The sequence below is a fragment of the Camarhynchus parvulus genome, chromosome 21, assembly GCF_901933205.1.
Source record: "Camarhynchus parvulus chromosome 21, STF_HiC, whole genome shotgun sequence".
NCBI lineage: Eukaryota > Metazoa > Chordata > Aves > Passeriformes > Thraupidae > Camarhynchus > Camarhynchus parvulus.
In genome coordinates this window covers 6,730,296-6,757,791 of record NC_044591.1, presented here as the reverse complement: position 1 = coordinate 6,757,791, position 27,496 = coordinate 6,730,296, and the positions used below count along the sequence as shown (strand labels likewise).

General features: G+C 40.9%; 1 protein-coding gene across 1 annotated transcript in view; it reads left to right on the top strand.

The window, feature by feature from the left end:
- The window catches only part of KIF1B (kinesin family member 1B), a 77,521-nt gene that overhangs the window by 12,066 nt on the left and 37,959 nt on the right, over window positions 1-27,496 (top strand). Inside the window, 20 exon segments of the mRNA XM_030963772.1 lie at window positions 6,847-6,923; window positions 8,010-8,189; window positions 8,542-8,607; window positions 9,382-9,560; window positions 10,236-10,347; window positions 10,474-10,551; window positions 10,718-10,783; window positions 11,545-11,562; window positions 11,726-11,801; window positions 12,100-12,178; window positions 12,468-12,610; window positions 13,762-13,803; window positions 16,176-16,387; window positions 17,413-17,492; window positions 17,859-17,934; window positions 20,301-20,380; window positions 21,775-21,881; window positions 22,313-22,396; window positions 22,558-22,738; window positions 23,113-23,185. Of these exon segments, the coding sequence (XP_030819632.1) occupies window positions 6,847-6,923; window positions 8,010-8,189; window positions 8,542-8,607; window positions 9,382-9,560; window positions 10,236-10,347; window positions 10,474-10,551; window positions 10,718-10,783; window positions 11,545-11,562; window positions 11,726-11,801; window positions 12,100-12,178; window positions 12,468-12,610; window positions 13,762-13,803; window positions 16,176-16,387; window positions 17,413-17,492; window positions 17,859-17,934; window positions 20,301-20,380; window positions 21,775-21,881; window positions 22,313-22,396; window positions 22,558-22,738; window positions 23,113-23,185 (2,009 nt within the window).

The following is a 27,496-nucleotide window of genomic DNA, read 5'->3' as shown; positions in this document are numbered from 1 at the left end:
AAGAATTGGATATTTTCATTCACTACGCAAATTCTTCCAGAGACATCCACTGTTAAGAACTGACCAAACTGACTTAAGTAGTGGACTGAAATCCTTAAGACCTGGCTCCCCAAGATTCCAGTGCTCCGTGGTGTTCTCTCAATGTGTTGCTGGCATGTGTCTGAAGGTCAAAATGGTCTTAGGAGAGGCCATTGGCTCTTGGCGATGTCAAGTCAGAGAAGGTGAAGGGAGATACTGTTTTACCTGCCTTGAGGCAGAACACACGAGCCCAGAATTGAGCTGGAGCACTGCCCCAGCCCCACACACAGACCTGACACGCTGCCTCTGCACTCAGACATTCACAGGTAATCCATTGACAGTGCAAGTTTGGGAATGGTTCTGGGTCAGCTTTTCAGCCGGGGAGAGCAGTCTGCTTCGGCTGGCTCCTGCCTGCTGCAGAGCCTGCTGGCGTGCTGTTCTCCAAGAACACCAGCTGGAGAGCTGTATTTATAGCTCCTGGATCTGTAAGAGCAGCTGAGGATGAGAGCGGCTTTCCAGCAGCTTCTGTGAGGAGCGGTGGCCTTGCCCTGGTGCTGCTGAGCCTGACTCCCTCCCCCAGCCAACCTTTCTCCCAGTGCAAGGCTGAAATTCCACAGTGGGGAGAGAATCCGGTTGAATTCCAAATGAGCTGTTCTTAGCTTCTACTTGGTTTCCTTCCCTTTTAATGATTTGAAAAATGCAAACAATGCTTTGAAAAGCAAGCACTGCTTCATGAGCTGGAAGTGTCCATTTCCCTTCATTTATCTCTTATAATAACAGCCCTGAAAGTCTGTCTTATAAAAGCACTATGGCCATAGATCTGATTGCAGCGTTTGCCTAGGAAAGAAGCCTGTATTAAACGTGTCTTTGTGGTGTTATTCACGTTCCAGCAAATAAAGAATGCCTGCTCCACCCTGCTCTCTGTAAGGAACATGTTCCCATTGTTGTCATTCTAGTCTACAGATGGTGCAGATATATTTTCCAGACCCATATTTTTTAAGAGACTCTGTATTTAATGTTAATTTGGTCTTGTGGAATCAATTCTGAAAGCCCCAGATTTTTTTCATTGGATAAATTGTTTATTCAAACATAAACTACTGCTTCTATTGATCCAAATAGATTTTGAAGAAGGCATAGAAATTATTTTTTATTTTTCTTCCATAAGTTGCCCCTTCCAAAGTTCTGTCGAGACCAGAATGATTTTTGAAAATGTCTGCCTATTCCTTTACTAATGATTAAGGAGAGCAAAAGTGAAGGCACTGCTTTTCTTGCTAGCTGTTATCTCTGAGTGGTGGCATTTGGTAGGAATGTGTGCTTGAGCTAGAATAATGCTGCCACAGGGAGAATTGTTGAGGCTGGTGTGAAGCCTCTCTTGGTGAGAAGAAACCTAATTTTATTTCATATGTAGAAATGAAAGAGGTTTTGTGCCCTCAGCATTGCCTGTTATGGTAGCAATATGGGCATGGCAGATGTTACAGACAAAGCAGGCTGTGTTGCACAGATCTGGGAAGGTCGGTTTTTCCAGTTCCATACTTGACTTTCGTCATAATTGGGTTTCATTTCTGATTAGGAATTGTTTGTTTTTAAAAACCCTCGGTGTGTCTGTCCCTTCACCCCCTTGCTATCACAGCCTGTGTCCCAGCTAATCCCAGGATGAAGCGCGGGTTAATTCTGGCTGCTGGTGTTTATCTGAAGGGCAGGCTGCAGTCAGGCAGCTCTCTGGAGCACCCCCGGTGACTAATGCCATGCGTGGCACTGGCACGGCTGCTGGCAGCGAGCCCTGCAAGGTGACTCTGGGCTCTGGCACAGGCGGAGCCGGGCAATCCTCTGACGTGACTTTAAATGCAGGGAGGGCCAGAGAATAATTTCAGCTCTTGCCTCTTGAGTGCTCTGCACTCTGTCTCTCTGTTCCAAGAGCTTATTAGAAGGAGCTGTGTGTGCTGGGCATCCCCAGATACTGAACTGCAGATAATTTCGAATCTGACGAATTTGTGACATGCCGAGGAGCAGCACTGACTGGGATGAGGGCAGAGCAGGCTTGGATTGCAAATTCAGTGTCATAATCTGATACGAGTTTGGAGAGGTTAAGAAGCACTTCTAGTCATTCTTTGTGCCTGCAAAAATATTTATGCGACTGAGTAGATGGGAATGGAATGAGGGGGCTGATCTTGGCTAAGTTTCCTTGCTTTTGTGGATTTTTTTTCTCCCCTTTGTAGGCTTCCCACTGTCTGTTTACTTGGTTAGTTTTAAAGGAGACTGGAAGTGTAAGTCCAGAAATGAAGGCTCGAAGTGGGAATGTGTTTGTGTGTGTTCAGAAAGGAGTGAGAAGACAGAATGCTGCTTCCAGTTGAAAATACCCTAGAAGATTTTAACTTTGCATCAGCTCTCAGCTGTGCTCCACACTCTGGTTATAATTGTAAAAGAAAGTGCATATTTGACCTGAGCTTTTTGAATTTCAGCTTCAGAAATGAAAACTGGATTATAAGGCAAAATATTTGGATGTCCAAAATGACAATAGGAATGCAATATAATACTTACTATGAAATATATGGGTACTATTTCAATAGTGGTCTTTCAAGTATTGCTACAGTGTTTGCTAAAATACTAGGGATGAATTTGAGCTCATAGATTTGAAAGGTTGAAAGTATATGTTATTTTTGTGCTAGCTGATAAAGCAGATGGTGGATGGTATATAAAATGTTAATTAAGGAACAAGTGGGATGGACTGTGGAAATAAAAATGCCAAAAGATGAAGTTGCCTGTTTAAGTAAGGGTATGGTAAAATCCAAATGTTTTGTGGAGATTGGTCTGTTATTGTTGGCAGAGCACATCTGAAAGTATAATTCTTTCATTTATTGTGCTCCTGCTTTCTCCTTTTGTTCCTCTGTACTGCTCCTACTATGTACTTGTCCTTTACTAGGCCCAATCAGTATTTGGGTCTTATATAATACTCAAAAAAAAGAGATTATTTGGCGTGAAGAAATTTCTTTTAAAACCGTGTGTTTCTTTACCTTTTGGTCAGTGAGATAGAAAATGTTTGTAGTTACAGGTATCAAAAAGTCCACCAAACTTAAACAGCTAAGCAGCTACAAAGAATTGTTTAAATTGCTTGAGCTCCAGAGAATATGTGAATTACTCCTGCTTAGAGGAACTTTGGATGGTGTGAAGCAGCTCAGCTTGGCTCACTGTACAGTTGTAAGGGGAGAATAAGCTTTTAAAATGCAGGCTGTGTCTCTAGGTGGGCATGGTGGTGGGTACTAAATCAGCTGCTTCACGTGGGTACTGCTGCAGAGCTGTGTTCACACAGATTTATTTATCTCAATTTATGACGTGTAATTACTTTTTTTGTGTACAAAGGTAGAAAACAGATCTATTAAGGAGTAGCTTATTATTCAAAATTTCCAGAAATTCATTATTCAAATAAAGAAAAGTAATAATATGGGCATTTATCTCTCTCAACCAAACCAATGATTTGTAGAAAATATTTTAATCCCATGAACATTCTCTTGCCTTTTTTCTGGCCTTCCATTCCAAAGGTAAGTGATGGGCATTAACCCCCGCTGTGGTAGCTGCTTTGATCCCAGAAGAGGTTTCAGGCACTGCAGCAGAGAAATATTATCCTCAGCTTGTTCCATCCTTCTCACCTTGGGGTTCCAGGTGTGACATGTTTCAGTAGCAGTGGTGTGGCAGACAGTGGTTCTGTGAAATATCCTTTCCAGTGTCTCTTTGGTGCAGAAAGCTGAGCTTGTGGAAAGCTAGAAGATACCCCATGACCTAATAAATTGGCTCTTGGTGAAGCAAGGGGCCTGAAAGAGGGACTTTCTCAGAAACTGGCTAACTCCAGCGTTCAGAGCTGCTCCGGTGCCATGCTGATGGTAATTATAGCTGCAGCACAAAGCAGCAGTGTCAGTTTGCAAACAGAAGAGTTAATTGCCACATTGGACCTTCGAAATAGCAGATAAACAAATTTATTCTGTAAGATAAAAAGACTATTAATGCGTTCCTGCTGTGATCATCTGCCTTATTGCCTTTCTCATTTCCTGAGGCTCTGTAATTAAACCATTAGTGTGTGGACCGTGTGGTGAGGCTGCTGTGGGGAGAGGAGATAGATGGCGACCTATTTCATGATTCACTAAGATAATTCATCTTGGCCTTGCGTGGTTTCAAAACCAAACAAAGTAACTGAAAAGCTGTTAGTATTCTTGTGGATATTGGAGACACTGAGAACAGTCCTCTTTCTGTTTTAATTTGTTTCCGTGGTCAGCAGAAAATACAGCAGGTTGAGAAACATGGTACATAAAATTAGTGTTGCCAACTCAGTCTAATTTATGCATCCCCATTTATTTTTTTCCCAATTTGGCACATGAATTTTTAGAATAAAGCTTACCTGTACTAGAAGAAGGCTTTTAATTTCTTCAGAAATATCCATTAACTTGCTTTAAAAGTAGCTAGATTTCTTGAGTTTTCTTGTACATCTGAAGATGATGCCTGGTGCAATAGCTAACTTCAAGTGAAGTCAGTTATTTCCATTTGAATTCCTGGTTTCTTAGCTGTCTCGTCATCTTCCAGGTGTTTTAATCACATCGTTGCCTGCCTGATCACTGGTTTTAAACCTAGACTACATCAGACATCATTAATGCTGGCAGCACCCACCTGGTGATCCGTGCCCCAAATGAAGAGGGTTTCAGTCCAGCTGAAATCTGTTGAGATTGTAATCTTCGATTTTCTCATCCAGTCAGCTCTGCTGGATTCATTTGTAGACTGAGAATTGTGAAAATGGAGGATGTAGCCTGTGTGCAAGAAACAGAAATAGGGATGAATAGACTTCAGCCTGAGTGCAAAGGCTGTGTCTGGATCCCAGTGGCGAGGGGCAGCATGCAGAGTTCCTGGCAGCTGGGAGGCTTTCTCTGACCCTTTCCTGCTGCAGTGGAAGGTTTTGGCCAGGCAGCTGCATTCCCAACCTCTGACAGAGCTGCTGTCTTGCACATTAAACTCCTTTTCCTGATACACTTCTCAAGATATGCTTTGCAAAAGCATGCATCCTAAGAAGTGATTTTCAGAGTAGTGAGCTGGACATAGAAGTCAGTGTGAAGGGCTGAGGAAAGCATGTCCAAGAAAACAACAATAATAACAACAACAGTGGTTTAAAAAGAGAAAAAAATGGAGTTGAATGGAATGACCTGCATAAATCACAGAGCCTGAACTTTACTTTTCTCCAATGTGGTGGATCAAATTTAGGCTGGAGCAAGAAAGGGGAACTAATGGCAAGTTTGTAGTGTCTTGTCAGACACTAAAGTGGAGATTCTATTATTTGTACTGCTTTTTTGGGTAGGGACTTCCAGATCCAAGGCATTACGTCTCCCTTACCTTTTGGAGCTTTGATATTAAATTTTTAAATGAGAAATTGTTGAGTTGTAGCAGTGTGGAATGCCCTGCAAGGAGAGAACTAATTTAAGTTTGGGGCAGGGAGTTGCCTTTGGGGTTGTTTTTTGTTCTCTTTAGGACTGGTGGAATAGTGGGAGTGGAGCTGCTGTTCAGGCACAGCTAGTAAGGGGAGGCTAAAGCCATGGATGATTGCTTAGGTTACAGTTTGTTCTGTGTTGATGCCTGCGTTGCTATCCAAAGCCACAAGCATTTTTGGCAATTTGATACTGTGCTGGTGCATATAACTCATTGGCTTTGCATGCCTGTCAGGTTTTTTAAGGCAAGAATGTCAGCACAAGGTGCATCCAAGTGAAACAGAGTTGGCCAGGAGAAGTAGAGTAGCAACTGTTGCTATTTGCAATCCAGACAGTGATCTTTTGTCCACACTGTCATTTTGGACAACAGCCCTGCTCAGGAGCACAGCATCTGGTAGAGGAATGATTTGATTTTAATGGGGATTCTGTAACCACATTTTCAGAGATTTCAGTGAAACAAGATGCTAAGTTTATGTTTGAAATGCTAAGAGCTGTGCCTGATATAATTTTTATTCATCACAGAAGGAAAGGGAGAAGCCCCAATCTCCCAAAGCATAAACTAACTGGAAGAACATGTGAGAAAAAAGCATCTTCTTTCTAGGATGTCTGGTATCAGGATGTAAATCATCCCCAGGAAGACTGCTGACACCTTTATATGGCTTATTTCCTTGTGGACTTTATTTGCACACATCACAGTTAGTGTTTCACTCCCAGGGGCAAATTGCTGCTTTAGGTGAAGGGGCAGATGTGTAAATCCAGGGTGGTTTATCTAATACCCTCAGGACTATGCTTTTATGCAGTCCTACTTACAGAGATTACAGACATGTTGAGAACAGCTGCTGGAAATAATATATTTAAGTATTTCCACCACTGTAGTATCGAAAAGAAGGAAGCAGTAGAGATTCACTTCTACAACAAGGGCTGTGCTTATAAATTACCCTCCTTGGAATACAGAAACTACAGGCATTGTGTGTGCCACTGCAATGAGAGCTGGATCCATTGTGTATTGCTCCCCTGCAGGCAAAGGTTATACCAAGCAGTTCTGTTGCTGAGAAGGAAAAAAACCCTGAAGTACTAAACTCACCAACCTAAAGGTATCTGGAAAAGCCTTTGTTGATTGTTCTGTGTGTGCACAGAATTCTGTTAAGCAACAGCATACTTCTCCTAGGAATTTTTTTCTTGTCTTATTTAAAATGAGTCCTACAGAAATAATAGTATTAGGAAGCAGTGAGTCTGTTACTACAGTCTTCTTACTCGTGTGCCATGTGGCAGCTTTGAATACTCAGATTCACAGAGTGTGGGTCAGCCAGTTTATTAATTATGCTCCTAAGTGTCAAGTTAGCTAAGAGTTTGAATTTTATTCCTGTAGGTATTATCAACCCAAAGAATCCTAAGGAAGCACCAAAGTCCTTCAGCTTTGACTACTCTTATTGGTCCCACACATCGGTAAGTGCTTTTACAAGACAGCCTGGTTTTGTTGTTGTTTGGTTTGATTTAACATTCTCTTCTGATCATGAACCCCTGTCAGATGTTTCTGCAGTCTTTCTCACCCACATTCAGGTTAAAAGCTTGTCATTGTATGTTGTGTTTCCCTGTTTGGGTGAGAGCAGAAAGCTAAAACAACTTGTACATATTTGAAAGATTACTGAAAATATTCTCCAACAATGTTCTGTTCTAAATATTTTAAGGATACACGTGTGCCATGGTAATTCATTTTTCCTCTTGGACAAATGACACTTGCTCTAGTACTTACAGTTCAAGAGGATACATGGTCTGGGTTTTGTTGGCATATCTGGAAAAGGCAGCACAGTGATCCATGTTTCCAATAGCTGCAAAAGCAATAAATTCTCATCCAGCTCCTGTGCCCCACCCTTCTGAGAGTCGGTGCTAAGCTCTCAGTGACTTCCAGTAATTGTTCTCCAGCAGAGCTGTGTTGTTCTGCCACCTCCTCCTCCCCTGCCTTGTTTTCTAAAAGATGTACAAAGAAGGGATAATGCATTTCTCTAAGATTAATTCTAGTAATTTAGATGGTGAAATAAGATGTAATATTTTTGAGCAAATTTGTGTCAATGAGACTGTTTTCACAATAAAATACTCGCCTCTCTTACTGAGTTTTTCAGAGCAGCCGTGAAAGTTGATTATAGCCCAGTCACAGGAACATTATGAACAGAATGCATGAAAACTAGCAGATAAGCAGCATCAAGGAACAGAAGAGGTCTGATAAAATCTTGATCCCGACGTTAGAATGTTAGCACAGCTAAATTTGTCCTGATTTCAGGAGCAGGTAATGTTAAAATACAATGTTTCAGGAAGCAAGAGAATGCTAGATTAAGAATAAGATACACTCACAAACAATGCAGTGACATTGTCATTGTTGTTCTTCTCCATCTTGTTCTGCCTTGGGAAAAACCTGTGTGTAAAAATGGCCTAATTTACCTCTTCCTAAGGGATTGACCCCCAAGATAAAACCAGTTGCAATCTTACTCAATTGATAGGGAAATCTGTATTGATGCTGTTTTGGTGTCTTTCCAGCCTGAAGATCCCTGCTTTGCATCTCAGAGCCGTGTGTACAATGATATTGGGAAGGAGATGCTCCTGCATGCCTTTGAGGGCTACAACGTGTGCATCTTTGCCTATGGCCAGACTGGAGCTGGGAAATCCTACACCATGATGGGCAAACAGGAGGAGAGCCAAGCAGGCATCATTCCCCAGGTAGGACTGAGCCCAGAAAAGGAATCTGGTTTTTATGGCACCTTCAGACACACACTTGTATTTTGTATTGCAGTAAGAGTTAACAGAACTGAAGCTTACTGCTAATGTTTCAGTACAGAATAACGATACTGGTGAAACCTAGAGCACTTGTTGAGATACCAGACAAAATAAGGTTGATAGTGATGTAGGACTGAGATGAATTATCTTCCAGTGAGGCTGTGTGTGGTGGATGCATTAGGGTAATTTTCTTTCACTGCCCTCATTCTAAAGCCCTTTCCATGACATGTCCTGATAGTTACTTGTTACTTCTCAGTAAAGACTCATTTCTAACTTGGGCTTAATTTCTTTCCAGCTATGTGAAGAGCTGTTTGAGAAAATCAATGACAACAGCAATGAGGAAATGTCGTATTCTGTAGAGGTGAGTGTGGTGAGGGATCAAAGAATGTCTGTATGCTGGACATCAAACTGAGCTTAGGTGCTGGGTTATTCATGATGCACTAAGATGCTTATTTCTGATTAGTTTGGGGGTTTTAATTTTAGTTTTTAAGGCTTTTTGTCTTTTCTCTTTTGAGACAAATGTAAAAACCTTTCTGTGACTCCTTTTTTACCCTCAACGGAAAACCAGTGTTCCTTTACCTGTGTAGTAATCCTGAAAAAAATGATGGGCTGAAAAATTTAAAGATGCATTTACAGGTGGTTTTATTTTACTAATAGCTGGAAGACTGCATGTTTGTTGTCAAATACTATAGCCATGATTTTTAAAATCAAAAGTTGCTTCTGCAGACAAGAAAGATGAACTTTTTTTTCTTTCTTAAGTTTACTTTGGTGGCTCATGAGACATTCCTTGGAAGCAGACTCCTTTTGCCATCTGTCTTGTTTGATGCTTGTGCTGTGTCATATTAAAGCTGTTAAGGTGATTGTGGACTCCAGTGTATAATTTTTCATTACACACCAGTGTTTTCTGAAATGGTTGAAGGATCTATACATGGATGCAGGGCCAGCAGCTTATGTTAGAGGTGTGATGTAGGAGAATTTTCACTCTTGCCTTTGCCAGTGTTTAAGCTGTTAAATGACCCGAGACACCCATAGCCTTCCTGTGGTGGGCTGGGGGAATTTCTACCGCTGGCACTCTGAAATGCTGTGGAGGAGACCTTCAGAAATACTGAACTGTCTGTGAAAATTCTGTTTCCAGGTGAGTTACATGGAGATTTACTGTGAGAGAGTCAGAGACTTGTTGAACCCGAAGAACAAAGGGAATTTGCGGGTGCGAGAACATCCTCTCCTTGGACCCTACGTGGAAGATCTGTCCAAGTTAGCAGTCACATCTTACACAGACATTGCAGACCTCATGGATGCTGGGAACAAAGCCAGGTTAGTGATGGGAGTGTGTTATATATTCTTATCAGTGTTATGCATTAGCACTTTAAAAAAACCTCTTGTAAGTGAGGAGTATTGCTGAAATAGGCACTGATCAATGCTGTTAAAAGCGGAAATTGCTTTGTGTGCTGAACTAGTCCTGCAAATCGATGTGTAGACATTTAAAGATTGCAAGGACTTGAGATAAAGTCTAAATAATTATCTGGCATTTATTTCTGCCTTTGCTGTGTACTCTTTCACTATCCTAGTTTAAAAACTTATGTGAATAGTCTCCTCTTTCCTCAATTCAGGTGGTCAGGACTAAAGTTGGCATTCCAGCTTCAGTTTCTGGTTCATTATTAGTTGTTTCCATGCAAGCTGTTGGCTTCATTCAACTATGTGTGAGAAGGACTCACATAAATGCTGCTCAAGTGTTCTTGGGTGTTTGCATGTAAGATGGACTACTGAGTACACAGACTGAGAAAGCTCTGTCTAAACTGCGATGAAGATGGGAGTAATTCGGGAGTGAAAAAATGAAAGGGTTTGGGAATGATGCTAGGTGTGGCTGGATCTTGGTTACAGGGCAGCACATCACCTGTGCAGCCTCTTGCTCTCATTCCTCTGCAGCTGCACTCAGCCCTGCAGGTAATTGTCCTTTTTTAAACATGCTCGTATCTGTTCATATTTTAGGACTGTGGCAGCCACCAACATGAATGAAACCAGCAGCCGCTCTCATGCTGTGTTTACAATTGTCTTTACTCAGAAGAAACATGACACAGAAACTGACCTTTCCACAGAGAAGGTGTGTTACAGATAAGTGGCTTTCTGACTGTTTTTCGCTGATCTTCCCTGCGGTGACTTTGTAGTTCTGTCCTTGCTCTGGTTCACCAAGAACTCATTCTCCTGTTCATGTGCTTTCTGTCTTCAGGTCAGCAAGATCAGCCTCGTGGATCTGGCTGGGAGTGAGCGAGCTGACTCCACCGGTGCCAAAGGAACCCGGTTAAAGGTGCGGGGCTGCGGAGGGTGCTGGGGAGGGACGGGCTCACAGGAGTCTTTGCTGGACAAATAAGAAGTTATAACTGTGGGAGAAATAGTTGCAAACCTGAAGATGTGAAGAGATTCATGGTTGAAGAGTTTTAATTACTATATAATACTGGTTTCTCTTTTCTCAGGAAGGAGCAAATATAAACAAGTCTCTCACAACTCTGGGCAAAGTTATTTCAGCATTGGCTGAAGTGGTAAGTAGAGCGTTTCCTTCCCTGCAACAACCTTTGCGTAGCTGGTCAAATGGAAACAGTAAAATCTGTGGAGTACAGCAGAATCGTTTGTGGTTCTTGGCCTTGCATTCTCAGCCCTATTAGCTGTGTGTATTTTGATAGATGAATAGAGTTGATACTATTCTGTGGGTGTCACACAGGCTGTCAACAGATGGAAGCATTGGTTTGTTTAACTGTGAAGAAGCCTTGCAGAAGAAGCCTGTGTTTATGTAGAAGACCTGTTCACATAGCAAGATTTTAGACCTTCAGTGCAGTGCAGTAATTTTATTTTTATTTGAAAGAATAATTGTAGAAAACTTAACTGCAGCTTTGTTGTTAAAATTTATAGAAACATCAGTGCAATAACTTGATTCACTGGCTTTCTTTGCAATGGCAAGACTTAATAATGTCTTAAGTGAGCATATATTGATCCAAGCAAAATGTTGTGGGTTTAGAAAAGTACTTTGTCTTTTATTTTTGTATTCAACTGCTATTAAAAAAACCCCAAAGAAACAAAACAAATAAATAATGATTGTTATTCCTTTTAAAAGTGAGTCAACACCTTGGACAGGTTGAATATGTTTAAGTATTTTTTAGATTTTTTTTTCAATTGAAGCGATTAATTCCATTAATTTGGCTTTTTAAGAAAAGGAAGTACTGTCTGACACAGAAACAATGTATAAACCTCTGTTAAGAAGCTCATCCTTCTTCTTTTTCCTTTTTCCTTAATGCTTTCAACTTAGGATAACTGCACCAGTAAGGTAGGATGGTCTGTGTAGGAGTAGATGTTGGTTTCTTTGCCTAGTGTAAGGTTTTCTGCTTGGAATTGTGTTATAACACAGAATTTAAATGTCAGGAAGATGTTCACATCTTTCTTACACAGAAAATCCTTCCTGTTTTTCATATGGTGTTGTTTCTTTGTAGAGCAAAAAGAAGAAGAAGACAGACTTTATACCGTACAGGGATTCTGTACTAACGTGGCTTCTTCGAGAAAATCTAGGTATGGCTCGTTTGTCTGTGCCAATATGTAAAGAAAGTATCACTGAATTTCCTGACTGCTTTTACTCACTTAAATTTGTGTTGAGTATGAGGCTAAATATCTTTAGTAGCCAAATCTGAGTCATCATAGTTCCACCTTACATTAGTGCTATAACTGTCTCCTGTGGTTTTTGTATGTTTCTTAATACTGCAGAATTTAGTTGAATTCTATAATTTATTGAAAACATTGATATTTGGTAGATAGGTAGTGCCTGGAGTGTGTGCTGTAGTTCGTCTAAAATCTTGCCTGTTCACTCTAGGTGGTAACTCCAGAACTGCAATGGTCGCTGCTCTCAGCCCAGCAGACATAAACTATGATGAAACTTTGAGCACTTTAAGGTACTTTCTCTTCCTGTGGGATGGATATGGGTGACTGTTTGCTCTAAAGGCCATACTTTGTCCTTTAAACCTTTGGCTTATTGTGAGCTGAGCTTATCTGTGGGGAAGAGGACTCTACTGGCAAGAACTCAATTACCCTACAGAGGAAGCAGGGATTTATTGCCTCCTCTGCTGACATCCAGCTGCAAGTGAAATGTCTTCTGTGCTGCTGCATTCCCGTGTTGCATAAAAGTTGTATGTAATCAGTTCCATGTTTGTGGTAAGGTTTCATTGTTCTGTGTGGTTGCAGATATGCTGATCGTGCAAAGCAGATTAAATGCAATGCTGTTATCAATGAGGATCCCAATGCCAAGCTGGTGAGGGAGCTGAAGGAGGAGGTGACAAGGCTCAAGGATCTCCTGCGTGCTCAAGGGCTGGGAGATATTATTGACAGTAAGTGGATTAAACACACCTCACTGTCCTGGGCTTGGCCTCTAGCAGAGGAGGGAGACCTCAGCCAGTGAGAGAAAAGGATTTAAAACACAGACTTTAAATATAGGTACTGATATTTAAGTTTTGAACATGATTTTAGAAATGGCAGCCCTTTCTGTCTTCGAATGACCATCTTAGGTTTGTGTGTGGAATTCACAAGCCACCTTCAAACTCAAGGAAAAATACGGAGTTTGAATTTTCCTATTATTGTAGAAATGCTTTTGTGTAATAGAACTTGCACATTCGGGAGTTGCTCTGCTGACTTATGGAGAGCTTTTTTGTCTGGCTGCCAATAAAAGAGCTGAGACACAGAAACTTAGTTTCATACTGAGGAAAAAAGGCATCTTTGCTTCCTCCTCAGAGGGTCAAGGTTATTAGTTGATACCTGGCTTCAATGCCATCCTTGCTCACAAAAGAAAACAATGGCTAATGTTAGACAGTGCCCTGAGTGACAAATCATTTGTCATCTTGAAATAACTGTGCAACAGCTGCTTGTGAATAACTAATGAATCCTTTTGGGAGATTTTGAGTTAGGTTGGCAGAGCTGTGTTGTACTGATTTGCTTTGCCAGCAACCTCTTAAAGCACTAGAACACACTTGTGCCCAATTTCTTTGTCCTCATTCCAAACAAGGCAAATGAGCTGAAATTTTAGCTGCTACATTCTTCTATAATATGAACGGTGATTTAATTCCTAGTGAAGGAAATGCCCATAAAAGCACAGAATGTATTCCAGTGGATTAAAAGCTTCTTTGACTTAAAAAAATAATAAAATGTTACTCCAGTTTCTGATTTTTCAGACCTTTTTGTTGGTGAAGCAGAAGTCCTGACTTAGTCACAGACTACTAAAGGCATGCAACATGTATCTACCTCTTTGTTTGCTTGTTTTCAAGAGAATGAGGCCAGAAGACAATGAAATACAAGTGTTTTTCATGCTTGTTACAGTCTGTGGGTTTTGGTTATAAATCCAAACTGAAAAAACTGAAAAAAACTGTGTTACTGAGAACTGTGTTTTGTTTCTTTAAACATCAAGTAGTATTCTCTTCCCTTCCTATGTCACTAGTGAACCTTCAGTTTTGATCCTTCTTGTATTTTCCCTCCTGCTTCCTTTCAGTTGATCCAATGGGAGATGAATACTCTGGAAGTGGAGTCAAATGTGTGTATTGTGTGATTCTCTTTTTAACCTGCTTTCTCTGGGTCAGCTTTTAACAGAGCTTTGCATGCCAGCATTTCTCACAGGGAAATCCCAGACAGAACATTCACTGGAATGCAGTGCAGGTTCATGAAAACCAGCCTCACCAGCACTTCTTAGATTGAGTCCACAACAACAACAACAAAAAAAGAGCAGAGTTTAAAGTGCAGCATATGTTCATTGTTACTTTCTGGCAGAATACAGAAGGGAGAGTGGTAGTTCTCCAGTGTGTTTTCATGACAGCGCACAGTTTAGATTTGAACCAGAAAATCTTTCTCTCAAATCTTTCCCCAGTTACTCAGTTCCTGCTCACGTGGCTTCCTGGCATTTTAGCAGCTCTTTTCCACTTTGAAGTATTTGCTTTAAATGTTTCAGTTGATGAATTCAAGATGAAGTATTACCAGTTCCTCCTGGATGCTGCAATGTATTTTGTATAATCCTTAAAAAATAAAAAAAGGAAGAAGCCAGACATCTTATACTGATGAAGGTCTCTTTTTTTGAGGTTAAATATAGTTGGCTGCAGTTGATTAATTAACAGGACTAAAACAAGTCAGCAAGGAGCATTTTATTTCCCTTGGTGTTTGCTTCTAAGACAGGGGAATATATGTAGTCTATTGCAAGGGAAATGTACTCCATGTAAGTTTTGGGTTGGTAGGCTTTTTAAACTCTTTCAGTCAGTCTTTTTGACACTCACTCAATATCAGCTGAAAGAGATCTGTCTGAAATTTCCTAAAATTGAAGCTACTGGTGGTGTAAAGACTCATCCTGGCCTGTGTGACATTCTGATGCTGCTTGCAGCGTGTGCACGTCGCGGTGTGAGAGCTGCGGCTGCAGGAGCAGCGTGCATGGTCCTGAGGGTTCTGGTTCTCTGCAGTCACAGCCACTGTGGAGCTATTGCAAGTGCCACTTCCTTTCTCTTCAGGAGTGCATGGCCTTTTGAGACTTCATCCCTGCTCTGTCATGCCTGCTTTCCTCATCCTGGCAGCATTCCCTTCCCTTAACCTGCTTCTCTGCTGTGAAACTCCCAGCCCTGCCTCCTGTATTTGCAGATGGTGGTTTTCAAACTGACTCGGGGCAGTCATCAGTTCCAGGAGGCTGAAACAGCAGGTTGAGCGTGGAGTGAACTAGGGCATAAGGCTGACAATGGCAGGGTTGTTCAGGGGAAGAGTAGAGGACATGTAGGAGGACAGGGAAATTTATGCAATGTCTGGGGGAGCATCTCACTTTTGTAAGTGTGATGCCCCTGTTTATAACTTGCAGGGTCTGATTTGACCTGTTTCTTTCCTGAAGTGACTTTTGTCTTTGAAATTAAATTTTAAAATATTAAAATCGAGCCATTCAGTTATCTGATATTTTCATGTTAGAAGATTTTTCTTTTGGTGTGTGATTATTCTGAGGATATGGCTTACAGATGTATCCAAGAAGGCGAGTTAAATTTATATTAATTTCCTTTGTATATTTGTTCGTAAATCATTCAGGCAGCTTTTCTTATTCTCTGGCTTTCAAGGCAGCATTTTCAGGCCTGCAGGTTTTCAGACTACAAAAGCCACCTTGTTAAATTGTGGAGGTTTTTAAAAGACCTTTCTTAGTTAAACTAACAGCCAAAAAGCTTTGAAGCACCTTTGGAAGTGTAAGACCCTTATCAGATATTTTACTGATCATATATGTTAGATTTCCATTTTTCTTCAGATAAGGAAGGTCAAGAAGCACCGTAATGATGATGTTGTGAGCTTATGTTCTCTTGGCCCTGTCATGCACTGACAGGTGATTCATCCTCTGGTGAGAATTTAAGGAGAGGAAGTTCATTGTCCATGTGGTCTGGCTGCTTTAGCAGCAGAACCACTGCTGTGATAAAGATTTAATTAATCATCATTTCACATTAAAGGACTCTGGAGGACAATGTTTTCCTGAGCTTAAAGGGTTGGTGTCTCAGACTTCAGCCCAAAATGTCACTAATCTCATGAGGATCTCAATTTGGTCCTGCTTTGAGCTTCAGGGTGCTCAGGTTAATTAGTGTTCAGTGAGGAGTAGGATGGCTGCTTTTGGCCAAGGTATAATTTATTTTTTCAATCTTTCTTGTTTAGAAAGGTTTATGATGCAGTCTTTCCTAGCGAACCTCAGGGTCTGAGTTGAGTTATTATGTTATTGTTGCTAGTATTAAAAGATTTGTTTCAGAACTGCCATCTAAAAATTACAAAACTTGCCTTGTTGCTGCTTAAATGCTTTCCTCTTACACTGGTATTTCCTTCCTTCCTTTCTTCCCTTTTTCCTCTTCCTTCCGCCTTCCTGTTTTCCCATCTTCCTGCCTTCCCTCTGTCTGTGTGTCTCTCTCTCAGATCTGAAAGATTTTCAGAACAATAAGCATAGATACTTGCTAGCCTCCGAGAATCAACGTCCTGGCAATTTTTCCACAGCCTCCATGGGGTCCCTCACTGCATCTCCATCCTCCTGCTCTCTCAGTAGTCAGGTGGGCTTAACATCTGTGTCCAGTATACAGGAAAGAATCATGTCAACACCAGGAGGAGAAGAGGCCATTGAACGTTTGAAGGTGGGTATTAAGGAGGCTAAAGAATCATGGACCTGGGAGGACTTCTCTTCATAAATGTCTCCTGTGTCTGTAGAATTGTGTGAAACCCGCTTGCACTGTAAAGAGGGCACTTAACTGCAGTGGGCTAGAAACTGGGTTCATGCACAACCTTTCTCGTTAAGATTATTTAGGTTTAATTGTAGCCTGCAGCTACAATTAAAGTATAAATTAAATTCTTGATTCTTATTTACGGGTCAACTGATGCAGTTGTAGTTATGGAAAATTTGATCATGAGTGTAGACTTAGAGGCCTGGTCAGCACTAGTGTGAGCCAAGTCTGACTTGCAAATGCACTCAGCTGTCAGAAAACCAAATTACCCCAAAGTTGAAAAAAAGGAGGAAGAATAATCCTGCCACTGTTGTCTTCGCCCAGCCCCCACAGATTAAAATGTGAAGCACAGAATAGCATGTTTGGGCCAGACAAAGGCAGCCTTGTCCCAGTGCTGCACAGAATTAAACCACAGCAAAGTGCATCACAGTGAAGTATTTCTTGATTTTTATGAAAGCCCCCCTCAATGTCCATGGGTGGAGGAGTGGGGAGAGTTGGCTGTGTTGAGTCTCTGCGACATTCTCATGTTTGCCCATCAGACACTGCCACAGGGCTGAGCACGCTCTGCACTTCCCTTTCCTATTGGAAACCCTCCGTTGCCATGGCAGTAACAGTGTGGTCTCTGCATTTCCTTGGCATTCAGTTACTGAATCATGTCTGTAAATCAGATTTTTTTTTAAAAAAGGGAAATGAGTTTAGGTGGTTCAAAATAAAGTGACTGTGGTTAGAGATGAAGTCATCTTTTCTCCTCAGCTTGCCTTCAGGACTTCCTACCCTTTTAAAAATTAAGGGAAATAAGTAAGAGTTTTAAGGTGCTAAGAATGCTTTTTATATGTGGAATTAATTTGAGGCCTAAACAGAGCACAGACTTCAATTGCTTTGTGTATGTGAAGAACTTTGGAAAGAATTGTAAAACATCTTTTGGTATTTTCACACAGGAGTCTGAGAAGATCATTGCAGAGCTGAATGAAACATGGGAAGAGAAACTGAGGAAAACAGAGGCCATTAGGATGGAAAGGTCAGGAATGGAAAGTGCTGTAGTATGGATGGTCTCTGGAAAGTGGAAAATGGAGAAGGTTACTCTGTTCAAAAGCAATGGAGAATGGTGTTAGGGATGGTTCTGCTGACCCTTGTGTTAGATGTAGAACAGCAGGGCAATGCTGGGAGGAAGTCCTGCTCTTTCCTGGGTTTGTCGCAGTTAAAGTTGCTGTTCATAGGCCACTCTCGGACTAAAAGTTTGCCAATTTGCCCTGGTGTGCTCTGAGGTGGTGACAGTCCTGGGTAGGCTGGTTCAAAGTCTAATCCAGTAATTACCTGGCTTTCATTAGACCTTAGTTGTCTCAGAAGCCTAAAATGGGGGCAATATCTTGTTTTTCTCCATCAGGGAGGCATTGTTGGCAGAAATGGGCGTTGCCATTCGGGAAGACGGAGGAACTCTGGGAGTCTTCTCACCCAAAAAGGTAAAGAAAAGTGTTAACTCTTGCATGATGTTTCCAAAAACCTAATTGACCTGGGAGGAGGATGATAAGAGTTAAACTGTTTTGGATTTTCCTTTAGAAGATGCTGTGTTGCGAGGAGAAGCAGCTCCTTTTGTATCTTGATTCAGTAGCAAATCAGAAGGTGCTGTGTATTAATTCTGTTGCCATTTTCTGCAGTAGCTGTGTGTGACCTTTGTGTGCTCTACCTGTTCTTCTTTGAGAAGATTTAAGTCTTGTTTAGGTGCTCTTCCTTGAATTTTTTGTTAATCCTTCTTCCCCTTGGAAAAAAGGATAGTGATCTAATGAACCAGTGAACACAGGGGATGCAAGGGAATATTTAATTCAATACTTGCCATTAGTTCTATTTTCTGAAATTAGAAAGAAGCAGAACTGTGCAGGAAAAGGGCAAAAATCAGTGCCGTAAGTGTAAAATAATTAGGTTAGCAAAGAACCTGTCTCTGCAGGTAAAGCAGAATTATAGAAGAAATACAAGGAAAAAAACCTACTTTCTTTTATCTTAAAAATCTTTGAACAAGCAGCATGGGTAATATTTTAGTGTGCAAGTGTGTAGTAAACTTGATATAGGGTTAAGCAGGGATCCAGTCCAGAGGTACTGCACAGAAATGCAGAACCCCAGAATTGGTTAAAATGTTTAATCCTTCACTTAGAATAGTGTTAGTCTGCAATGCTTGGAGTTGGTAGAACTCCAGTTTGCTTTTAGTAGCTACTCCAAGAGTGCCCAAGGTTTGTAAAGAGGCAGATTCATTGAGTATTCTTTACATTTCTTCCTCTTACTTTATGGATCCTCATCTCCTTTTAGATTTTTCCTCAGAGGCCATCAGCTCTTTTTGATGATTCTTTTGGTGCATTTTCAGCTGATCAGGTTTGTGTATAAATGCCACCTTGGATAAAGTAGATGCTTGGGTAATAGATAGTATTTATTTTTACCTATATAGGATTTATTAGGAGAAGTGAAACTCCCAACCCAGTCTTGTCTGCTTATGTTCCTTGCTATCCTTGCAGTTCATTAGCTGTCCTTCTAGTAACTGTGGTGGTTGTGAAAATGTAGGAGACGAGAGCTTAGCTAGAAAATGTGAAGTGTTCTGTATAAAGACTCTACACTTCTGAGGTACCAGTGTGTGTCTCATCATATACAAAGAGTGAACAGCTGGGTGTGCCAGCATCATCTCTCAAGCTGTGGAGCTTTATTTCTTACAAAGTATTCAAGTGGTTCAAGTTGTAGTGGTGTTACAGCAGATGACTGTGTCTGGGATTTGCTTTCTCTCCATTTTTCTCTTGATTGAAGAGCTTTAAAGAGCTCCAAGTGCTGATTTGTGCAGTGAACAGCAATGGCAGCGTGGAACACCTTCAGCTGCAGCTTTGGGTCACTTAGGGGTGAAAAAGCTGTATTTTTTCTCCCCCTTTCTGTCCTTATAATTAAATCTTCCATTGGGTAATTGACAATCAGAGACCTTCATTCAAAAACAAATTCATCATGACCATCCAGTAATTTTTGAGCTTCTGTAAATATCATGCTGTTAAAAGCTCTCATAAGTAAACGTTTTTGCATTTAAGATAAGTTGATGGAAATAGTGTTGATAAGGAATCTGAGCCAAATTTATTTATTTTTCCTAAATTTATTCTGTTTGAGGGTAACAAAGGGACAAGTAGCTTATTAAGAGTTTTGTTTCTCTTTTATAATCCTGCTGCTTTACTTATGTTTAACTATTTTTACGTTTTCTTTTGTGCTTGTGCTTACTGCCATCTCACTGGCTAGATTTTCACACCAAGGCCTTGTGACTTGTTTGCTGATTCCAATGGGGTTTTTTCACCAAAGAAGGTTGGTTTAGTAACTGTAGTGGATTTAAATTTAGAAGAAGTTTAGATGAAGAGCTTCTTAGCTGTTGGTATCAGAGAATACTGGTAGTTTTAGATGTTGTTTTGATTTTAACAGACTTTGCCAAATAAGCATCCAACCTGTGCCCAAGGAAAGTCAAAGTTGATCCCATATCAGTTTCAAAATTTCACTGAAGCAACATTTTCTGCTCTTGGACTTCCCTTATCAAAGTTTACAGAGACTTTATAAGGACTTCTTGTTCTCCAGCTGAAGCCTTTCTTCCTTCCATGGACTGATATTTTGGATAACTAAGCAATCTGAGCTGTATTTCATTGGTACTTTGTGATGCTCTGGAATACTTTAGGAGGTTGTGTTTGAAAAAATCCATTATGGAATAATCTCGATACACGTGGCAAAGCTGCTGGATTAAAGCATGCCCTACACAGCTGCGGGAAGGAGCCTGAAAGCAGAACCTCAGCTCTTAATTAACTTTTTCTTTTTGTTCTTTCAGACTCCTCATCTTGTAAACCTTAATGAAGATCCACTCATGTCTGAATGTCTGCTGTACTACATCAAAGATGGCATTACAAGGTGAGAGTTGGTGCTGACACACTCTGGAGTTGCCTTCTCTGCTTGCTTAAATCCCCAAGCTGGAGACACCGTGAGTTTAAATAATACTGGTGCCTTGAGCTGTGCAAGTTGCAGGTACAAATGAAACATGAGATTGCTGTAGGTGGAAAAAAGTGCAGAAATGCAATTTCTTTTAAGTTGACTTGGTGTTTAAAGTAAAAACATCAACCAACAAAAAGTTACATGTGCAGTCACTCAGCTTTAAGAAATTGTTATTACACCTGGGCAGTAAAAGAAAGCATGACATCCCCTCTTAAGTTTGTAGTAAAACTTACTGGAAGTGCATGAGAGATTTTGATGGGTGCAGGAGTGAAAGCCATAGCAACTGGAATATGGCTGAATGTTAGCTTTATTGTTTAAATAAATTGTTAATCCTGCCAGTACACATTTAATGGGTTCTGCATTCACAGATATGAGATAAAATTGAATTGCCAGACTTCAGATTAAAAATGGATTTTATTCCAAAATTTATTTTCAAAACAGCTGGAAGGAGAGAGGTGATCTTTTTTTTTTTTTTTGAGCACCAAGCTGTGTTTGATTGCTTAATTTGTATATTCCTGGGGAACAAATGGAAGAGAGTACACTGACAGGGGCTGGCATATGGTACTAGTCTAAGGTGCATTAAGCCCACTGAAAGGAGTATCAAAGTGTAGAGAATTCGGCAGAGAATGATGACTAGAATAGCTTGGGGCTTAAGAAGTCATTATAAGTATTGAGCCTAGCTCATTGGCATCAGAAATGTGTAAATTAATAAGTAGAGCAAGTTCATTAACATTAGGATTGGAAATTAAGTTGTCTGTACCTAGAATTGCTCAAACACTTGGGTTTGAAATGGACATACATCTTCGTGCTCCAGGGGTACAGCCAACCTCTCTGTCTAGATGCTGGATGAAACTGCTTGTGGCATCAAATTATTCAGCAGGAGCCTCCTGAGCCATTTGTGCTCCTTTGTTCAAGTGCAGAAGGCGATTAGTGGGAGGGATGGTCCCTGTCTGCCGGCTGAAACTCACCACTGGAAGTTCTTGTTGGGCTCCCCCCACCTTGCATCCCTTTCTAAAAGGGAAGGGTTTCGCAAGAGGGAAGGATTTGCATTAAACCCAGAGGTATTTAACAGTTCTCCAAGTGACTTGTTTTAAGGGAGAGAAAACTTTTCTTTTGCAAAACTGTCATCCTCCAGCTCACGGCAGAGCAGGCAGGTTCTCTGCAGTGCAGAATTCAGCGCTGGTCCAAACCTTTACATTTGAAGGGTAGTCTTAATAGTTCAGACTTTTGCTGGGTGTTTGTGGGCAGCGTTGTCCAGTGCAGAGCTGCAGAAGGTGTCTGGTTTGCTGTTGATACATCTGTGTTGGCTGCAGGGTTGGCCAGGCTGACGCGGAGCGGCGCCAGGACATTGTGCTGAGCGGGGCGCACATCAAGGAGGAGCACTGCGTGTTCCGCAGCGAGAGGAACAACAACGGCGAAGGTAAAGGTCTGCTTCTCCTGAGGCTTTCACTTCTGTCACTCCCATGGCTGCCCAGGGAATCCCCTGATCTGGAAGTTTTCTGACCTCAAGAAAAGGATCAGTTTTGACTTGAGTGTTAGGGAAAGAAAATAAAATTTGTTTAGGTGATAATAGCTTCAAATTATAGGCTGCAGCCAGTGTAACAGTTAAATTCTGACCTGGTTAACTATAAACATGAAAAAAAAGTAGTTTCCAGCTGCAGTAGGTAGAGAAGTCAGTACTATTGGTTTCCTCTTGGGTCTTTATTTTTAAGTAGCATGACATCCAGGGGTGATTGACTTCTTTGGTGTTAGTATGAACATAGGCAGCAAATGAGAGGCCTCTGGGGCTTGCACACTTCTGTTCCTCTACAGGACTCTCTAAAGTCTCACTCATCAATGTTTTCTTTGTAGTTATTGTTACTTTGGAGCCTTGTGAACGATCAGAAACCTACGTGAATGGCAAGAGGGTTGTGCAGCCTGTGCAGTTGCGCTCAGGTAAGAAGTGTTACCACAGATTTTTTTGTAGACTCTTTCTATGTGACATTGACATACATGGAGTATGCTAGGTGCTGTTCAGGGGCAGTGTTGCCTTTATCTTTTAAATAGAACTTGGTACCATTCTTCTGTCAGCTGCAGTTTTCTGTTCCTATTTCTAGGAAATCGTATCATCATGGGTAAAAATCATGTCTTCAGATTCAACCACCCAGAGCAAGCACGAGCAGAAAGAGAGAAAACACCATCAGCTGAGACTCCCTCAGAGCCAGTTGACTGGACATTTGCTCAGAGGGAGCTTCTGGAGAAACAGGGCATTGACATGAAGCAAGAGATGGAGAAAAGGTAATAAAATAACTTAAAATTTTGACCTGAAAGAAGGAAGAGTCAGCAGTAGGTTACTGGGTTCACAGCATCTGTGCTACCTCTTGTGGAAGTTCAGAAAGCTTCCTCCTTATTTTACTGTAGTGTTTCAGTGCTCCAGCTCCTTTGAAAATCACAGGTAAGCACTGGCCACTAATGCTGTAGACCTTTTGGTAAAGGCTGAAATGCAGCTTGCAGGGTTTCACTTCAGAAACCCTGAATAGCCAGAGAACAGTTCCTTTTAAGGACAATGCCTTTTACTTGTGTAACTGTAATTCAGGAGACTGTGCATGTAGAGTAATACCAACAGGAAACTACTGACCTCTGACTACTTCTGTTCTTCTGTTCATCTTCAGATTACAAGAAATGGAGATCTTATATAAGAAAGAGAAGGAGGAAGCTGATCTCTTGTTGGAGCAGCAGAGACTGGTATGTGTCCTTACTCCTGATTAACTATGCCTTTGGCAAACAGTAATTCCTGTCCTTGCTTATCTGAAAGTTTAGGAAACCTGCTTGGGTTGTCTGCACAATGCAGTTCTCCCTTTGCTTTCAAATTCTTTGTGTCTACAGTGAATTATTAGCAGTGTGAGTGAGCTCCTTCAGGTTAATTCGGAGATTGTGATTGACAGCAAAGAGGCTTTAATCAATTCTTGTTGGGATAGATTGGATTTCTTGCAAGTTAACCTGAAAGAAGGGCATTTTTGTGCTCTGCGTTTTTTGAAGTTCTTTTCAATAGTCTAAACAGCTACTCCTTGTGATGTTTGCCTTTATTTTTGTCTTGGATCACCAGAACATACTAATTTTGTGCTGCCAAAGAGATTTCTAGAACATTGATACACTAGGTTTAGTTTTTGAATGATGTCTGAAAATGTTGCTGCATTGTGCATGTTTTAACCCTTCTCCCTCCCCTGCATGGAGTTCCTCGTGAGGGTCTTGGTGGTACACAAGCCAGTGGTGGGGATTGAGTAGGGAGCAGTGTGTTAACTCATTCAGAGCACTGGGAATTCCAGCACTCCACGTATTTGTCAAATAGGAAGTCTGATAAATTAAGTCTGATATAGGAAGACTTAAGTCTTCTCACAACAAATACCTCTGAAGTGCATTACAAATAGAAATCCATGCAGTCTTCAAGCACCCTGTGAATTTGGAAAACAAGACCAAACCCAGGAATGAAGTCTAGATTTCCTTAAGAAACCTGAGTCTCCTGATTCTGCTTTAGCTGGTTGTCTTTAGCCAGAACACAAATGTAGTTGTGTCAAATTCTGATAAAAATTTCACATGATTCCTGTCTGTAGTATGAGATGGAGACTGTGGGTTAAACGCATGCTGGGCTTTGCACTGTAAAGCTCTTGCCCTTCTCCCTAAGCCAGAATGGAGCAAAGTACTGTGGCTTCCATAGGAAGAAGCTACTTTTTTTTTTTAATTTGTATTACACACTTAGAGACTTCTGCATTTCTAATTATTTCATCACAAGGGGCTAATTTCTTGGATGGAGTGGCTGTAGACTTTGACCAAGGCAACTATTAGTTCAGAAAAAAAGCTTAAATGTGACTAATGTCATGTTTTATCTCTGGAATTTTATAGTTAAAATTTGGATAGCAAAAAAAAAATAGTACAGCAAAAATGTGAAAATAAAAATAGTTTGAGTATTGAGTAACTTTTGGCAATGTGTCAAATGAGATGCAAGTAATGGAATTCCCTCCCCTAAATTTTAGCTGACTGGCACAAGCTAAGCTATTGTATGAATTAAAGATGTGAAATTGGCTGTCTGGGAAGTTGATTCCAATAAGGCTGCATTTATCAAATGTTGTGAAGGGAATTTATTTCCCCAAATACTTCAGATTAAGGGAAAATTCTTTAGAGAGTGGAGTGGTTAATATAATAAAGATGCTGGTTTCTTCAAGTTTGTTTTGTTCTTGCTGGTTTCAGTTAGTGGAACACAGGTGGAATGCCACCCTACATGCCTCAGCAGTTCCTGAAGGACTCCTGTCCTAGTTGTAAGGGATCATATTAGATGAGATCCTTGGTCAGGGAGCAGTATCCTGCTTATCATAGTGCTCCATAAGAATATTTCAGGTGACAGCAGAGCTTGCTGACACAGCTCATGATTTCTGTGTTGCTGTGTGCAGAGCCTGGGGTGGACAGGATTAGTGCATCCATGCAGCCGTAGCTGAATGATGAGTGGGAAATCTGGGAGTGCATTTCAGCTTGTGTACCTGGAAAGTGTTTCCATGGCTGCCATAGCCAGCTGCAGTATCAGGTTCTCTAACTTACTGCTGTGTAAGACTGATATTGAGATATAAATAGTCTTGGTCTAAACTGGAATATAATCTCAGATGTAAGAAGCTACTTAATCCTGTTTACCAAATTGTTTTTTATTTATGCTGAGATTCCAACCAGTCTGGATGTTTATTTGTTAGATGTACTGTACAAAAAAATAAACAATAGCTCTTGTCCCTCAAAATTGCCAACTAAAATACCTTTGCCTTGCTAGTATTACTAGGGAATAGAAGTAGTTGTTCTCCATTTTACAAGTTGATTGTGAAAATGTATGTAATAGAGCTAAAATGGTCATAATGCCTCTGCAGTGGCCAGTTGGTATTGGAATTTTGATTATAGCTGCACTAATTGGTCTGGGTAACCTCTGAGTGCACACAGGGCCATGACTCAAGTGTCTCTTCATCATCTTTTGATACGAAGACATGCTTTACCCATAAGTAGTTCTGTGGTAGTTTTGTAACTATCAGAGTCCCGTGGAACTTGTGACTTAATGTTGGAGTAGTTCATGTTTTGCCTTCCTGGTTGTATCCCTGAGTGGCCCAACTACACTGGGGCTTCCTCCAGGGAACCCTTGGTTTCCACTGCAGTGTGCAGTTTGCTAGATGCTGTTTCCTTAGGCCACAACTTTTGTCAGCTGTAAATTCACAAAGAGTTTCTAAACCAGTGTTTTGCTTACATTTTGACCTAAACTAGAAGTTGGTTCTCTAGTACTGTTCTTAAAACTACATTAAGTCACAAGAAGCTCAATAATGTGAATCTGGTGCTGGCTCAATGACCTGGGTTTCCTTTGGTTTTAGAGTAAGTGGCTGTTACTGTTCCTGGTTTCTCATCTGTTACAAATCTCGACGTGGAAAACAGGGATGTTAGCTAGAGCTGCATTAGACACTGACAGCTGTGTTGAAGGTGTTTGGATCACAGTAATACACAGGACTTCTTGCTTGTTAAAGAGATGTCTTAATCGGCCTTTAAAGAAAAGTGGTCTATTTTAATTCCTGGTTGCAGTAAGCAATGATGGATATCCTTAACTTGGGGTGGCAGTTTATCTGAACAGACATTCCTAGCATATGGAAACCCAAGGCACTGCTCATTAAAAATCATTTAGCAAAAGGTGGAAAACTTGTAATGAAGAAGCAAAGCACGTAATGGTTAGCAAGTGCATGGAAGCTCCAGGCTCTAGGTTTTGAAAAGAAGACAAACCAAGGATATCACATAGAAAATTTGTATTAAAACAATTAAAACCAGAAAGTCATTACTCTGCATTCTGCTGAAACTCATTCTTCGGACAGACAAGACTGATAATGGTTTTTTTTTTCTTTAAACTAAGCAACAAGGTGCCAAATGGAAAAAAAAAGTCAAACAAACAAACCACAACCCACCTCTGAAACTCTGATTCTGGATATCCTTCTAGCTTGTAGCAAGTCTTGGAGTATGAACCACTGTCTTCGTCTGTCATAGTGGCACTTACAGTCCTTTTAACATTGAACCTTTCGGCTGCTTCTGTTTCATTTTTTCTTATCGTCTAACACTTCTCTGGCTGCTATTGTAGTGAAATGGATTCTAAACTTGAGCATCCCTGCAACCACGTGCAACGTTACTAACCAGTGTTAACCCGACTTACTCTGGCTGCTCATGACATCTTCTATGGCTGTTGTGCTCACCTTCCTGGGGAGGATTTGCTGAAAGAAGCAACAGCAGTCACCAAGGCAAATGTGTGTGGTGGGGATTTGCATGTCTTTGTAGCATGTGTGAAGTGCAGTTTACACTTGGTCCTAAGATTTAAAACCAGGAACTTGGTTTTAGTCGGTCTATTTAAAGACTTTGGAAGGGTTTGGGAGGGAAGAGTTCAGATTATCAGCTATTATGAGATGACAAGATTTAAATATAATGTTAATCTTTATTTAGTGAAGAGCTCCAATTTGACAGTCCATGACTCTTGAAGATGCATTTTAATGCCCTAACGCTCAGTCTTCAGGGACCTCCTTATCACTTGTTCTATTTTGATTTTTGATTTAGTTTTCTTTGCCTGCTACTTCTTGTTTAGCTTTTCCATTTTCTTACAATTTTAATTTTGGTTATTTTGGGGCCACTTCTTGATTTTTGTTTTTCCAAAGGATGCAGACTCTGATAGTGGGGATGATTCGGACAAGAGATCGTGTGAGGAGAGTTGGAGACTGATCACTTCCCTGAGAGAGAAGCTGCCCCCCAGCAAGCTCCAAACCATTGTAAAAAAGTGTGGCCTCCCCAGCAGTGGGAAGAAACGAGAACCTATTAAAATGTACCAGATACCCCAACGGCGACGCCTTAGCAAAGACTCCAAATGGGTCACCATCTCAGACCTAAAGATTCAGGCTGTGAAGGAGATATGCTATGAGGTAGCGCTCAATGACTTCAGGCACAGTAGGCAGGAGATTGAGGCTCTGGCCATTGTTAAAATGAAAGAGCTTTGTGCCATGTATGGGA